The sequence below is a fragment of the Erpetoichthys calabaricus genome, chromosome 18, assembly GCF_900747795.2.
Source record: "Erpetoichthys calabaricus chromosome 18, fErpCal1.3, whole genome shotgun sequence".
Taxonomy (NCBI): domain Eukaryota; kingdom Metazoa; phylum Chordata; class Cladistia; order Polypteriformes; family Polypteridae; genus Erpetoichthys; species Erpetoichthys calabaricus.
Genome location: NC_041411.2, coordinates 48914106 through 48928670, shown reverse-complemented (window position 1 = coordinate 48928670; position 14565 = coordinate 48914106). Strand labels below are relative to the sequence as shown.

The following is a 14565-nucleotide window of genomic DNA, read 5'->3' as shown; positions in this document are numbered from 1 at the left end:
CTGAATACTTGTCTCAATGGGTTATTTCAGTTTTTTATGTTGAATAAATTTTAAAAATATTCTAACATCTTGTTTCTGCTTTGTCATTCTGGGGTACTGAGTGTTGCTTATTGTGGGGGAGAAATGATTTTACTTCAAAAAAAAACTGAAAATAGTGAAGGGGTCTGTACAGAACAAGAAACATCTCATCAGCTGTACTCATGCAGTTGTGTAGCCCAACGGTAACAAGTGGAAGAGTGCTGATGGTCCTGAATGGAGGGGTGAGGAGAGTGACTATGTAGGATGGCTGAGGTCTTTAATAATACTGGGTACCTTTCTATGGTCTTAAGTTGTTCTATATGCTGTGAACAAAAGTGACAAGTGGGCAAGTAATGTTCTGTGCTGACTTCACCATTCTGGCCTGAGCTCATCAGATGCCATCTGAAGATGTTTTGAAGCCAGTGAGCATGGGCTTTTGTTGGGCAACTTTTATGATAAGCATAGATAGTGACAACCATGCTTTCCTAAAACATCGGAAGAAATAAGGGCGTTCATGAGCTGAGCCAATAGCCATTTTCTAGGTATAAGTGATGATGATAATAATGATGATTTGAGGTCAACAATTAATAAAATCCCTAGTCAAGATCCTTGCTGTAAATCTTCATGTGGAGGCACATCTGTAGGTCTTTGAGTTCCAAATAAGCAAACTTTGTTGTATGCACTTTAGTGCAGTACACCCTGATTAAAGCTCCTGAATTATCATCCAGATTACATCACTGCCTGTTAGTCGTTTGGACAAAAATGTAAGTTTTACAGTAATTATGATCCGTTACTAACCCTCCACTGTTGTGTTTCTATTCTTAGTGTCCTATTGTGGAATATGGTACTGCTGCTCGACTTTCAAGCTCTTTTCCTGCTCATCAGAAAGACATCTGAGATACTAGTACCCTTGGGATCAACAGATGGAAAGCTTTTGTTAGCCAGCCTCTACTAGAAGGCTCAGGAGTGGGTGGCAGCCAGTTGGTCAAGGTCTCCAGCACTCTGTGTCTGAATTCCTTTATTATGACTAACCATGGACCACCCAAAGATTTATATTCTGTAAAGGTGCCACTGACCGGAGTTTTCGTTTCTATCTGCCTCTGTTGTTAACTGGCTGTGGTTCAATGCAGTTATTGTTACCTTTTGTTTGTGGTGGCAGGATTGGCGCTCCAGCCGCTGTAAAAAACCTCACACTCTTCCACTCCATTCAAAGTGTGGTGCTGAGGTGTCACCCATTGCTCGGCTGTGCTCAGGTCCTAATTGGACATCCTGAGGTGGTTCGTCATGTGGTGGGTGCGGCAACACGCTGCATTAGTGCATGCTCCCAACCTCCTTCTCCTCCATCTTAGTTTCTAACTTTAAGCAAATGTATGTCTTTAAGTGTGTTAATTATGTAATTAGTAGCTTGGGAAGTTTGTAACTGTGAACTTGAGCCTGAGCCTGATCTCAGGGAAGAGCGCTATAGAAAAATAAACTGAACTAAATTATCTACAGTGAACACCATCCCAAGGCACAATACAAGTATGAAGACATCAGCCAATCATTTACAGTTATGGTAGGTTCTATAAACAGAACACAGACAGGTTAAGTGAGTCACACAGTGAGTCAAAGGTGAACTGGCATCTTCAGTGCCCGTGTGTCAGTAAATGCCACCTGGGACAAGATGCATTTTTTGCTGCCCATTTCTCAGCCCCATCTTTATCATGTGGTAACTTCAAAAATGTGATCAAAACAGCAATACTCAAAATGGCATCACGGTAAACAAAAAAACGAGACGGTAAAATAAATCAACTCATTCCAAATGAATCTTAGCAGGCAAACTCAACATATACAGTGGAACCTCGGTTCACGACCATAATTCGTTCCAAAACTCTGGTCGTAACCCGATTTGGTTGTGAATCGAAGTAATTTCCCCCCTAGGATGGTATGTAAATACAATTAATTCGTTCTAGACCATACGAACTGTATGTAAATATATATTTATTATTATTAAAACTTAGTTATTATTAAGTTTTTAAGCACAAATATAGTTAATTAAACCATAGAATGCACAGCATAATAGTAAACTAAATGTAAAAACATTGAATAACACTGAGAAAACCTTGAACAACAGAGAAAACTAACACTGCGATAGTTTGCGCTATAGTGCTACGAACCGCTGGCTAAAAACACTTTTTTTTTAATGAGTTTTAAGCACAGGGAAAAAAATGAACACTTGAAAAAATCCGTAATTTAATAAACCACCAAGAAAAGTGACATTGCAACAATGCACATTACGAACCGATCGCTGTAAACAGAAGTGAAAACAAAATCAAGCCCAGTGCATTCTTTAACTGCCTTCTCTACCTTATGCGTCCAGCCCTCTCTCTCGCGCTGCCTGTGTGTGTGTGTGTGTCTGTCTCTCTCGCGCTGCCTCTGTGTGTGTGTGTGTGTGTCACGCTCTCTCGCTCTCTCTCTTGCTCGCTGCACAGGAAATGCACAGGGAGAGACTGAACATGTACAAACCGAAAGGGAAACTGGCTTGTTCGTATACCGTGTGTGTGGTCTGGTCATGAACAGATGCAAAAGTCTGGCGAACTTTTTGGTCGTAAACCGATTTGTACGTGTTCAGAGGCGTTCGTGAACCAAGGTTCCACTGTACTTGGAATCTAAATATTCCAAAATCTCAGATAAAGTTTAAATAATAATCAACATACCAGGTCGTTCTCAGTGAAAGGGTTGGAGCACCATTCCTACATTTCTGAGGATCTGACTTATAAATCAGCAGCAAGAAGATACACTTAGATATCACGGCTTTTCCGTTTGATAGCATCCTTATTAACTCAAACATCTGTATTTGTTACAGATTGTGATCGTGATCGGTTAACTGAGACCACATAACCACTGAAAGTGAACTCTGATTGGCTCTGACTATGACAACTGAATTCAAAACAAGACCATTATGTATGTCTTCAGTTGGCAGAAATATCAATGAAAGAATTGAGTCTAAGATTAGTATTTAATAAGTTAAGCAAAACTGTTTGTCTTTCAAAATAGACAGATAGGCGCAAAGGATAAGATAAGATAACATAGATAGATAGATAGATAGATAGATAGATAGATAGATAGATAGATAGATAGATAGATAGATAGATAGATAGATAGATAGATAGATAGATAGATAGATAGATAGATAGATAGATAGATAGATAGATAGATGGTGGTGCACTGTAACAATTACTTGGGGGTCCACATCAATGATTAGATAGATTGATCTTCTAATACAGAGGAACTATATAAGAAAGGACAGAGCAGACTGTTTTCTTCTTAGGGGACTGTACTCCTTTATTGAGGGCAATGATATTCTTTACATGATCTGTGATGGTACGTATGATTTTCTGTGCTATGGTGTGCAGGGCTGATAACATCGCTTCAATAGACATCCACCAAATCAGTAAGCTGATTAAGATGGCAGGCACTCTCTCAACCCACTAGAAGTAGTAGTAAGGTAGAGAATGAAGAAAAAGTGAGTGCCATTATTAACAATACTGCATGTCATCTCTCTGACACTCTAATACTGAGGATTTTCAGGCAATGAATTATTCAGCAGAAGTGTGTGTGAAACACTGCTAGGGGCTCATTTCGACCAAAAGCAATATTCTGCCAAGTCAGAAATTTTCTTCTTTTTGGGATTCTTGTGTGTATTTGAAGTGAGGTTGTTGTTGTTTTTGCTGCTTACTATAATATTTCTTGAATTTCTGTTTTTGGTGTGAAAAGAGGTGCGCTTTTCGCACTTTCTTAAATATGGCTTATTGTAGCTGTGTCTTCTCCAGGTTCCCAAAATCAAGCAGCCACTGAGTTGGCAAGGTAGGATCCAGCATGAGTCAAACGCATAACAAAACAGATTCCAGAGTCCAATAAAGTTTGTTTTAAAAAAAATTAAAAAATGTAAAAAGAACAAATCACACAAAAAATCAAAGGAAAGTTACCACACACACAGAATAAAAAGCAGAAAGAGATAAAAAAAGGGTTTCTTGTCTGTTTCATTGCCATCTTAGCTTTAGTTACAGCATGTTCTGTACTTAAAAGTTGTGTTACTTTTCAATGGTGAAGTTACATACTGTAGGCTTCACTTGAGTTAATTCAGTAATACGTTCACAGCGGTCAGTACGTTCAGTACAGTTTGAAGCTGTTTGCCCCCCACCCCATGTCTTATTAACTGCAAGGCAAATCATAAAATAAACTAGTCTGATGTCAGAATGACAAGAAAGAATTAGAATATTCCATTTACAAGTTAGCTTGAAGGGATTATAATAGAACCTTCCATTAACTATATAGTAATATATACAGTAGGCAAACCTAGGAAATACTTCTATCAGTTTAACATTAACTAACTAACTAACAAAGGGCTCTTACACTTATAATGTTTTAATTTGTGTGGATGTTAGGATTATTATAGGATTATTTAGATAGATCCAGCTTTTCAGTGAATAAACTTAGAAAGCTAACATTATTTTTGATAGCGTGTATTTAAACAGATTTTTAGCAAGCAGGTTCTGGGCGAGCACATGACAGACTTATAGGATATTTTTCAAGAGACAGAAGATACTGGGTGTGATGCCCTGTGCCCGTGGCCATGGGTACCAACTCCTTCTTGGACATCTAGTAGTTCATGAACTGAGAAGGACTATCTATCTATCTATCTATCTATCTATCTATCTATCTATCTATCTATCTATCTATCTATCTATCTATCTATCTATCTATCTATCTATCTATCTATCTATCTATCTATCTATCTTATAGTGTCCTTCATGCCTATCTATCTATCTATCTATCTATCTATCTATCTATCTATCTATCTATCTATCTATCTATCTATCTATCTATCTATCTATCTATCTATCTATCTATCTATCTATCTATCTATCTATCTTATAGTGTCCTTCATGCCTATCTATCTATCTTGAAAGACAAACAGTCTTGCTTAACTATTATTATTATTATTATTATTAAATACTAATCTTAGACTGGATTCTTTCATTGATATTTCTGCCAACTGAAGACATACATGATGCTCTTGTTTTGAACGCAGTTGTCACAGTCAGAGCCAATCAGAGTTCACTTTCAGTGGTTATGTGGTCTCAGTTTCAAACAAATTGAGACTTCCCCTCGAGTGATGATGCAGATATCATAAGGAAGTCAGCACATCTTCCTCATTCCATTTTCTGCTTCTCTTCACTCTCCTTATTTCCCTTATTTTGATTCGGTCAGCCCAACTACCAAGTTATGCTTAGTGTTTCACATTTAGATTACCTTTGACTTCCTAAATTTCACAATGAAAACTGTCCATTTTTTCAGGGATGTCAACCCTGAAGCCTTGCCATTGTTGCTTGAGTATAACATTTTCTAAACTCTTTCTCATTGTTGTCATCTTACCTGGCTCCATCTTGATCACCTTAATGGCTGCCAGATCACTGGTCTGTTTGTTCCGAGCCTGAGGAGAAAGGGAGAAAGAATTCAGTGGATGTGCCTGTGCAGGGGCATGCAGCCTTTATCAGTAGGTTTATAAGAATGACAGCAACCCAGTTTTGTATACAAAAGATCATTTGGAGCAATGTAGCTTGTGTTTTCCGGTTTAACCAAAGTTTCTAAAAAATTGCTGAGTCAAGATTTGAAGGCCTCAAAAGTGTTGCTTTCATCAGCACTACTTGGTAAAAGCATATCTTCCATGTGAAGAACTATTTCCTAATATTTGTGTGAAATTTACCGCTACTTTGCATACAGGTGTATGTGAGTGTACCTTGTGATGGTCTTGTTGCTTCCTGCCTTACGCCCTCATGCAGCACTTATTCTACGTTTTTCTGCACATGTAGCCGGACCTCCAGTCACTGCATAGCTGCAGTCTCTAAAATTGGACCTCCATAACTTGCTCATTTAATGGTAAAACGTAGAACAGATTGTCATGGAGCCCCTTTGGCAAACAAGCCTCACATGAAACATTTTGATGGCCATCCTAAGTTACAGAACACCTTGACCCCCAATCACTATGTCTACCAGATACATACAGAAGAAGACGACACGCTTCCCTACATTGTTCCACTGAGCCTAATGCCATCAGGACAAAGCTGGCACTGTAGTCAGGATGATTTCTTTGATTTTTCCAGAGCCTTTGACAGCCTCTCCAGTGTGTCTCCACACCTTGGACAGTGATGAGTGAAGCAGGTACGTTTCAAACTGGCATACACTTTTATGAAACTCACAATGAAATTAATTTTGGAATTGATTTCATATTTGTGAAACATAAAGCTGACTAAGAAGACTTTTTTGGAGGTTTCTAAAGCATTTCGGGTTGGAAAACAAGGAATACTGCTCCCTAAAGCTTCATTCAGACATTCATGTTTACTTGTGTCATGTCCCACCTACAGTCGTGGCCAAACGTTTTGAGAATGACACAAGCATTGGTTTTTACAAAGTTTGCTGCCTCAGTATTTTTATATCTTTTTGTCAGATGTTTCTATGGTATACTGAAGTAGAATTACAAGCATTTCATAAGTTTCAAAGGCTTTTATTGACAATTCATTAAGTTTCGGCAAAGAGTCAATATTTGCAGTGTTGACCCTTCTTTCTTTTTCAAGACCTCTGCAATTCGCCCTGACATGATGTCAATCAATATCTGGGCCAAATCCTGACTGATGGGAGCCCATTCTTACATAATCAATGCTTTGATTTTGTCAGAATTGGTGGGTTTTCGTTTGTCTGCCCACCTCTTGAGGATTTACCACAAGTTCTCAATGGGATTAAGAGGACTGGGGAGTTTCCTGGCCATGGACCCAAAATTTCGATGTTTTGTTCCCCAAGCCACTTAGTTATCACTTTGCCTTATGGGATGATGCTCCATCATGCTGGAAAAAGCAATTGCTGGTCACCAAACTGTTCTTGGATGGTTGGGAGAAGTTATTCTCAGAACTTCTTGTGTCATTCTCAAAACATTTGGCCACGACTGTAGAGTTCTTCTCCCAGCCAAGGTTCAAATTCACATTTGATGTCTTTTGTTAATTTTGAATACTTTGAGTCATGCTTTCAATGTACATCATTCTTTATTTTTGGTTCTCTCTATCTTTTTAAGATGCCTTTGTTATGTTTTCTGTGTTTTGTGGGTGGTCCCCCTAGCAGGTTTCTGATGGGTTTTTTTTAACATGTTTGGAAGTGCTGAGTTTACTTGGGCTTTTTTCTGTGCTTTTTTGTAAATTACTGGGTTTTGACCTATTGCTCTGTTTTGGATTATGTCTTAGGATTCTTCATTGGGGCTTTGTTTGCTCAGATTGCCTTGTGTTTCAGGCAATTCCATGTTGCCTTTGTGCTCCACTGAGCTTCAAAGTGATTGGATTACTTTGTGTGAATTTTATAAAGATTCAGCTCTTACCCATATTACTAGCCGGGCTTTGACAGTGATTTCCCCCTCTAGTGTGAATTTTTGGAACTTATTAAGGTTTATGTGCTTTGGGAAACTTAAATCAAGACAACTTTTGCTCTTTTTTGCAGCTATGTAATACATGTAATAACCTGAACACCAGCAAAATCAATTCTGATTCTCCCTCTCATTCACATCACCATGAAGGAAAGGAGTGAATTTTAAAATGTCTACATGCCGCATATTCTCCACATAAAGACACACTAAAACAAACCATCATGCACATTAGCTGTTTTGTCCCCACAGGGAAATCTCACTACACATGAAGGCCCCCCAGACATTGCTGTTACCAAGCAACCATTCATTCCTGCTTCTTGATTCCTGCTGTAGAGGTTGAGGATATGCGCACTGCAAGTGCCTTGGAGCTTTAAGTTTCTTTTCTGTCTCTGGTGCATCTTTAGGATTGCAATTGCCAACACTGTCATCATAATTGGTAAAGTGGGGATCATACTACTAAAACATAACAACAAAGTGTTAGGTGACAGGAAATGGTCTTATGTTTTTTTTTTTCAGTAGAGATTGTCACGCATGCGCATCTGAGGATCTCTTCCTTCGAGGTATGTGATAACCCTCTGGAGCGAGAGGAGGTGTTGTCACTAATGGTTTCTTCTCCTTTTCACCATGCAGCTCCCCGAATGGGCACTTAGCCCCACCCCTTCCACCCACATAACATAAGAAGCCCAACCGCCCAGAAGGAGGTGTCTTTTACAAGCAGAGCAGACCACCGGGCAGAGTTCGTGTGAAGGACCCTATTTTCACAGTGGCAAAGAGCCAGTTGTTTCTTTTTTGAATTTGTTCCAAAGGAGCTAAACATTGAAGCCAGAAAGACATTCATTTACTGTTAGACTTCCGATTACACAGGACGACCCAGTTGGTGTCCCAACTTTTCCCCATTTTAAAATCGGTCATTCTTGCACCCGGCCATAAGACCTTTCTTTAAAAACTGAATGAATGCATATAAACACATCCAGACAGAAAATAAACGTCTTTCTTCTGGTTTCAATGACACAAATTCCAATGGAAACAACACACAAAGTTGCTCTGCAAAAACAAACACAGAGTTTCACTGCAAATTCCCTTTGACGTGAATCGTTTCACTCCTCACTAACCTATAGTCACATATAACACATATAACATATAACAGCTCCCTATAAATTTGCTTTTGACATTATTCTAAAACTGATTACTCAAATATGTCTTTCAATGTCATGTGGGACTACACCGGTCTTACCATTATAGCGTCCCTTTGCCTGCAGTTTTCTGTTTTAACCATCATTACCGTTACTGTGCTGTGTGTCTTCTGCCATTTCATGCAATCATACATTTAAATTCTGAATGGCAACCTTACATGTTTCAGATCTGGCTTGTCTTTTATGAATCACAGATACTGAGTTACTGTATAATACAGTCATCCCCATCCCAATGATGTTTCTTAGTTTCATTTTTTGCAATATTGCATTTATGTGCACCATTATAGAAGTATGTTTAACTTATTTTACTTTTAATACTCTTATTATTAGGTCAAGTAAATTAGAATTGTGTTTCTTTGTGTTTAATTTACCAGCTATTTAGTTTTGTCCATGTATTACTTGAATGCAAGATGTCAGATTTGTTCATATTTATTGATGTCATTGCAAAATATGGTCCATCCCAGCAAACAAACTAAAACTGGGCCAGTCTAAGCCCAGTGTGGGCAAACATATTGGCCTTAGGAGGGCAGCCAATTATGACCTAATTGGAATTTGCACATTGGGACAGCATTGGCCCACAAAAAACACTGGCCCAGTGTGGAGCCCAAATTTAGTCATGAACCTGAAGAAAGTCCACACCTTACTAGTCCATCTATCCATTTTCTATACTTGGCTTATTTAGGGTAGAGTTGTTATGCAACTGGAGCCTATCCCAGCAAGCAATGGGGCACAGGTAGGAGCAACTCCTGGACAGGGCACCAGGGTGAACACACTCACTCACACACAGTGTCGGGCAAATTTAGCACCACCAGGCCACCTAACCTGCTTTATTTTGGACCGTGGGAGGAAACCAACATGGACGAGGAGAAAGCATGCAAACTACAAGCAGGGAGGGCTCTGGGTGTGAACCCCGGTCTCCTTTACTGTGAGGCAGCAGCACTAACACTGCCCCACCATTTAATGGTCTTTGCCATGATTTTTTTGATGTTTAGTTGTTTTTTTATCAATTAAAATATGTGTAATTTTGATGATTTACAAACTATTAATTAATAAGAAAAGGAAAAAAACACAAAACTAATATAGCTTTAAAGTATTTATTCTTACAAAACCTAAAATGCCTTTACATTTATTGATACCAGTCCAGCTTTTTTTGTTGTAGTAGTACAGCCCTGAAAATGAAAACATTAAATATAATACATAAAATATTGTGTAATTTAGCCAATAAAAAATTTTTTTTTCACTTATTCAAATTTTTATTTATACTTCTACAATCAAAATCTAAAAACCACTGAAAAAACTAATTCACTGTGTTACTTACTTGATTACAACATTAAGAAGTGAGAAACATTGGCCAATGTTACCAAACCATCAATGGGCCGAAGAGGGACAGCCATTTTGGGCCACTAGGGGAAGTTTGCTAAGAGGCCCCCTGTAGCAGCCCCCATATTGGGATAATGCAGTATATTACTGGGTTTTCCCAGGCCTACACTGCCCATGGTCTGCCCACAGGTGTGCACTGTGTGCATGTGTGCTGGGATCCTAACCTTTCTGACCACACCACCAAGCCCTACTTTAAACTTCCCAATGTACGAGTGCTTCTCCATTTCAAAAGGAACCCCATCTTAGCTATAAAGGTTCTTTCCGCCACTGAATACAATCCAGTTCTAAAAAAGCCATTGCACTCTACTTCATCCCTTTGATGGGGGTTTATGGGATCACATAGGTTGGCCTGTTCCCCCCCAGATCATAGGGGTATTGGAGCAGAAATTCCTGTCCTACACCAGAACCTACTAATCTGACCCATGTACTAAATTCTCTGACTCCCTCATCTCATCAAAAGCTCCCCAGTTCTGTTATTAAGCTCTTCACCTAATTTATTAAATATGTCTAGCACAGCCTTTTTGCACTGGTGTTCTTTATTCCAACTTCCTAACTTGATTCAAATCAGCTTTACCAAAAAGTTTTTTCCCCCACACACACAATGGGAGATTCCTTCCTTGGCCACCACAAAGGCAATATTACACCATGTGAGACTCCCAGTACCTGTTGTAGACCTGTGTGTCTACTCCTCTGATTATAAATTGTCTTACTGCAGCTGTCTTCTAAGTGTTGGGTTTAAAAGTGTTGCGATGTGAGATTTTACATATAACTTGATAAATATTTTGTATGTCTTTATTTGTAATTTAGGCAAAGCAATGTAATTTAGTGTTTACCCCCCACCCCACCCCCCACCCCCCACCCCCACATCCCCCTTAGGAATGGGTCTGTTTGAATTTTACAACAGGATTTGGGGGATGTGCCTTAAACCAGTTTGCTGAGTGTTTCTTTGCTAAAGTCATTTCTACCATCCCCAGCCCCCTCCACCCCCCCACGCAAGTAGGCTAAGGTGTACTTTAACATATGGTTTGGGGGTAGGTGTTAAGATGTTCTATTCCCCCATTGGTCTGAGGTATGGCTGTTTGGAATTGGCTTGTCTCAGAGGCCTTTAAGTACCATGATGCCCTATTGGCTCTAGGGGTTGGACAGAACATCTATAAAATTACTTGCTTAACCTCACACTATCTCTCTCTCTTGCTAACCTGTGATGATGTAGAAGTATCTCTCTCTCTTACTAACCAACATCGGAAAGAAGCATCTCTCTTGCTAACCTGTGATGATAAAGACAACACAATGAAGAGCACAATTTAGCAACCATTTTGAACAGACATGTGGCTGAAAGCTGAGCACCAATGATGCCTTAACTAGAGACATTTTAAGTAACTACAAGTCTGTGTGCCACCTGAACTACATATTACCATTTAATCAGGTTGTATGGTTGCCAATATTCAAATGTACTTTGCATTTTGTTATTATTTATGAATATTATCAGTAATACATTATTTTATGTGTAACTTAACTTCTGCTTGTCTTTTTACTACATCTAATTACCTGAGGTTATAGATATAAAAGGGAAGGTGGGGAGAAGTTATATACTATAATACCTTGTAAACAGTCTTAAGTCTGTGAGATTAGGCATTCTAAGGCTACATATTAATAATACAATAGGAGAAAGTAGAGCAATATATATATTACTCTACCAAGACAAAACAAAAAGTGACCCACCAAGGTTCTACACTTCAGCCCAACTCCACAACAGTATGAGAGAGGAGATTCTCAAGGTTCTCAGAATGTCTAGAAACCTCTGACTAGGATGACGATGTGCATCTACATCTGACTGGAAACCACCTTTCTCTTCATCACTGGACTTGAGCCTCTTCACACACCAGTTGGGATGGGAACACACTACCTAACTAAAGGACATCTGGTTCAATTCCTCCAGTTCTGTACTGTAACACAGATCTTCTCACTTCAATTGATGAATTGAAATAAAAACTTAACACAGTTTAATCAAGTGGTTTTGTCACATCTCCTCTCCTTCTCAAACTACCTGCACTCAGCATTAGTTAATAAGGTCAGCCATTACCAAGTGTTATAAAGACCTGCTGTTGTGCCTCTGTCTGCTGTGAAGTACCTCATAGTCAAGATTTCCTACAGATCTGACCAGAATGCTAAGTGAAACCCTTGATGATGGAACCTTTCTCACTGTGTTTTTGTGCCCACATGAGGGAGTCACATAGTCATGGACAACAGCACAAACCAACTCAGTGAGAAAAGCTGCACTCCCATTGATGATAAAACAGTGAAGAACAGTAAGACATCAACATTTAAAGAATTTCCCAGTACTTTCTTGATAGTTGCTCATGAAACCATGACACATCACTAGTAAACTGAGTATTTTGGTGGTTCTCATGCTTTAGAGGTTTGCTCAAATGTCTTACTACTAACAATTGTTGATTTACTGCTTTGTTGAAGCCTTTGATTCATTCCAGTCAGAACATTAGAACAATCTAGACAAGAACAGGCCATTTAGTCCAACAAAGCTCACCAGTCCTATCCACTTAATTCTTCCAAAATAACATAGTCGAGTTTTAAAAGTCTGTAAAGTCCTACTGTCTACCACATTACCTGGTCACTTATTCCATGTGTCTATGGTTCTCTGTGTAAAGAAAAATTTCCTTATGTTTGTGCAAAATTTATAGTCTCAATCCACTGTACTAATTCTCATAATTTTAAATACTTCAATCATGTCTCCTCTTAATTTCCTTTTGCTTAAGCTGAAAAGGCTCAGATGTTTTAACCTTTCCTCATAATTTATCCCCTGTAGCCCTGGAATCAGCCTAGTTGCTCTCCTCTGGACCTTTTCTAGCTCTGCTATGTCCTTTTTGTACCCTGGAGACCAAAACTGCACACAGTATTCAAGATGAGGCCTCACCAGTGCGTTGTAAAGGCTGAGCATAACCTTCTTGGACTTGTACACCACACACCATGTTATATAACCTGATATTCTGTTAACCTTCATATTGTCTTCTGAACACTGTCTGGAGGTTGATAGCGTAGAGTCCACTATGACTCCTAAATCCTTCTCATAAGGTGTACTTTTCAATTCTCAGTCCTCACATTGTGCATTCAGACCTAACATTTTTATTTCCTATGTGTAATACTTCACATTTACTGACATTAAATTTCATCTGCCACAAATCTGCCCAAGCCTGAAAGCTGTCCAGGTCCCTCGGTGATGATTCAACAGATTCTAAATTATCTGCAATTCATGTAGCTTGGTATCATCTGCAAACGTAACCAGCTTGTTACTTATATTTCTATCTAAATCATTTATATATATTAAAAATAGCAGCGACCCTAGCACTAACCCCTGTGGAACACGACTCTTAACATCAGCCAATTCTGATGAGGTTCCTGGCACCATCATCCTCTGCTTCCTGTGTCTGAGCGAATTCCACACCCACCTAAAGAGAACACCATGAATTCCCACCTCTTTTAATTTGAGGCCGAATCACCTAAGTGACACCTTATCGAATAATGGTAATGTGTTTAGTAACTACAAGCAATGCAGCTCAAGATGACGGCACCCATGAAAACAAGTCCAGATAACAAGCCCAATAACAAAAACGAAGTCCACATATTCAAAAACCTCTTAAAAGAGAAATATACCTGGAAAAATCACAGGGAAAAATATAAAGTCCATTAATATTCATGACACTCTTTAACACAAACCATCAAATTCTCTTTTAGTTGCAGAAGAACAAATTTAAAATTTATCAAATATCATAGAAACAAGTGACAAGTTTTTGAAGTGCCACTCAAACTTCTCACAAAATGCTTTGCAAATATGTATTTGCAATCAAGGAAAATTTAATGAAAAATTCTAACAGAAAATTTATAAACTGAGTTTTTGACAGCTGAAAAAATGTGGCCTTTCACTTTCAAATTTTCACTAGGCAAAATTGTCCCAGAATTTGTCGAGAATATCTTGGATTATGAGAAGAATAGAAGAGACTCCAAAAAAAATTTTGGTATTTACATTATCACAATGTATTTATCCTCTAATACAGAGAAACATTTGAGAAGGGAAATAAAATGTTACAAAAGCTGTTCAATATAAATTAAACAATGCTGTGCGTAAACTCTAATGCGTAACTGAGGCTGCAGCAGGATCTATAATAAATTTTCCATTTTTTTCACTATGTGATGGAAAATCAAGGAAGGTACTTCTTAAACTCTACAACACATTGTACTGATGAGTGTCTACACTTTCTTAGGCTTTCCGGGACTTCACATTATGAGATTTGAGGAAACATTAAATAAGCCGAATCTTTGCGGTTTAAGCAAATGAAGAGTTGAGAGCTGAGGTGACTGAAGTACTGGAGAAGTTCAGAAAAGGGATTGATGTGTTACACTGGACTTAATGGCCTGCTCTAGTGAAAAATTATTCCTTTATTCCAAAAAAAGTGCAGAACAAATGTATCATAGGCCATGTCCATTGCAACTTCCATCCATCCATTTTCC

General features: G+C 38.6%; 1 protein-coding gene across 1 annotated transcript in view; it reads right to left on the bottom strand.

Annotated features, from left to right (window-relative positions):
- The window catches only part of LOC114668602 (mitogen-activated protein kinase kinase kinase kinase 5-like), a 117400-nt gene that overhangs the window by 41291 nt on the left and 61544 nt on the right, over positions 1 to 14565 (bottom strand). Inside the window, exon 2 of the mRNA XM_028824431.2 lies at positions 5437 to 5494. Coding sequence (XP_028680264.2) covers positions 5437 to 5494 — 58 coding nt within the window. The remainder of the gene's footprint in view (positions 1 to 5436; positions 5495 to 14565) is intronic.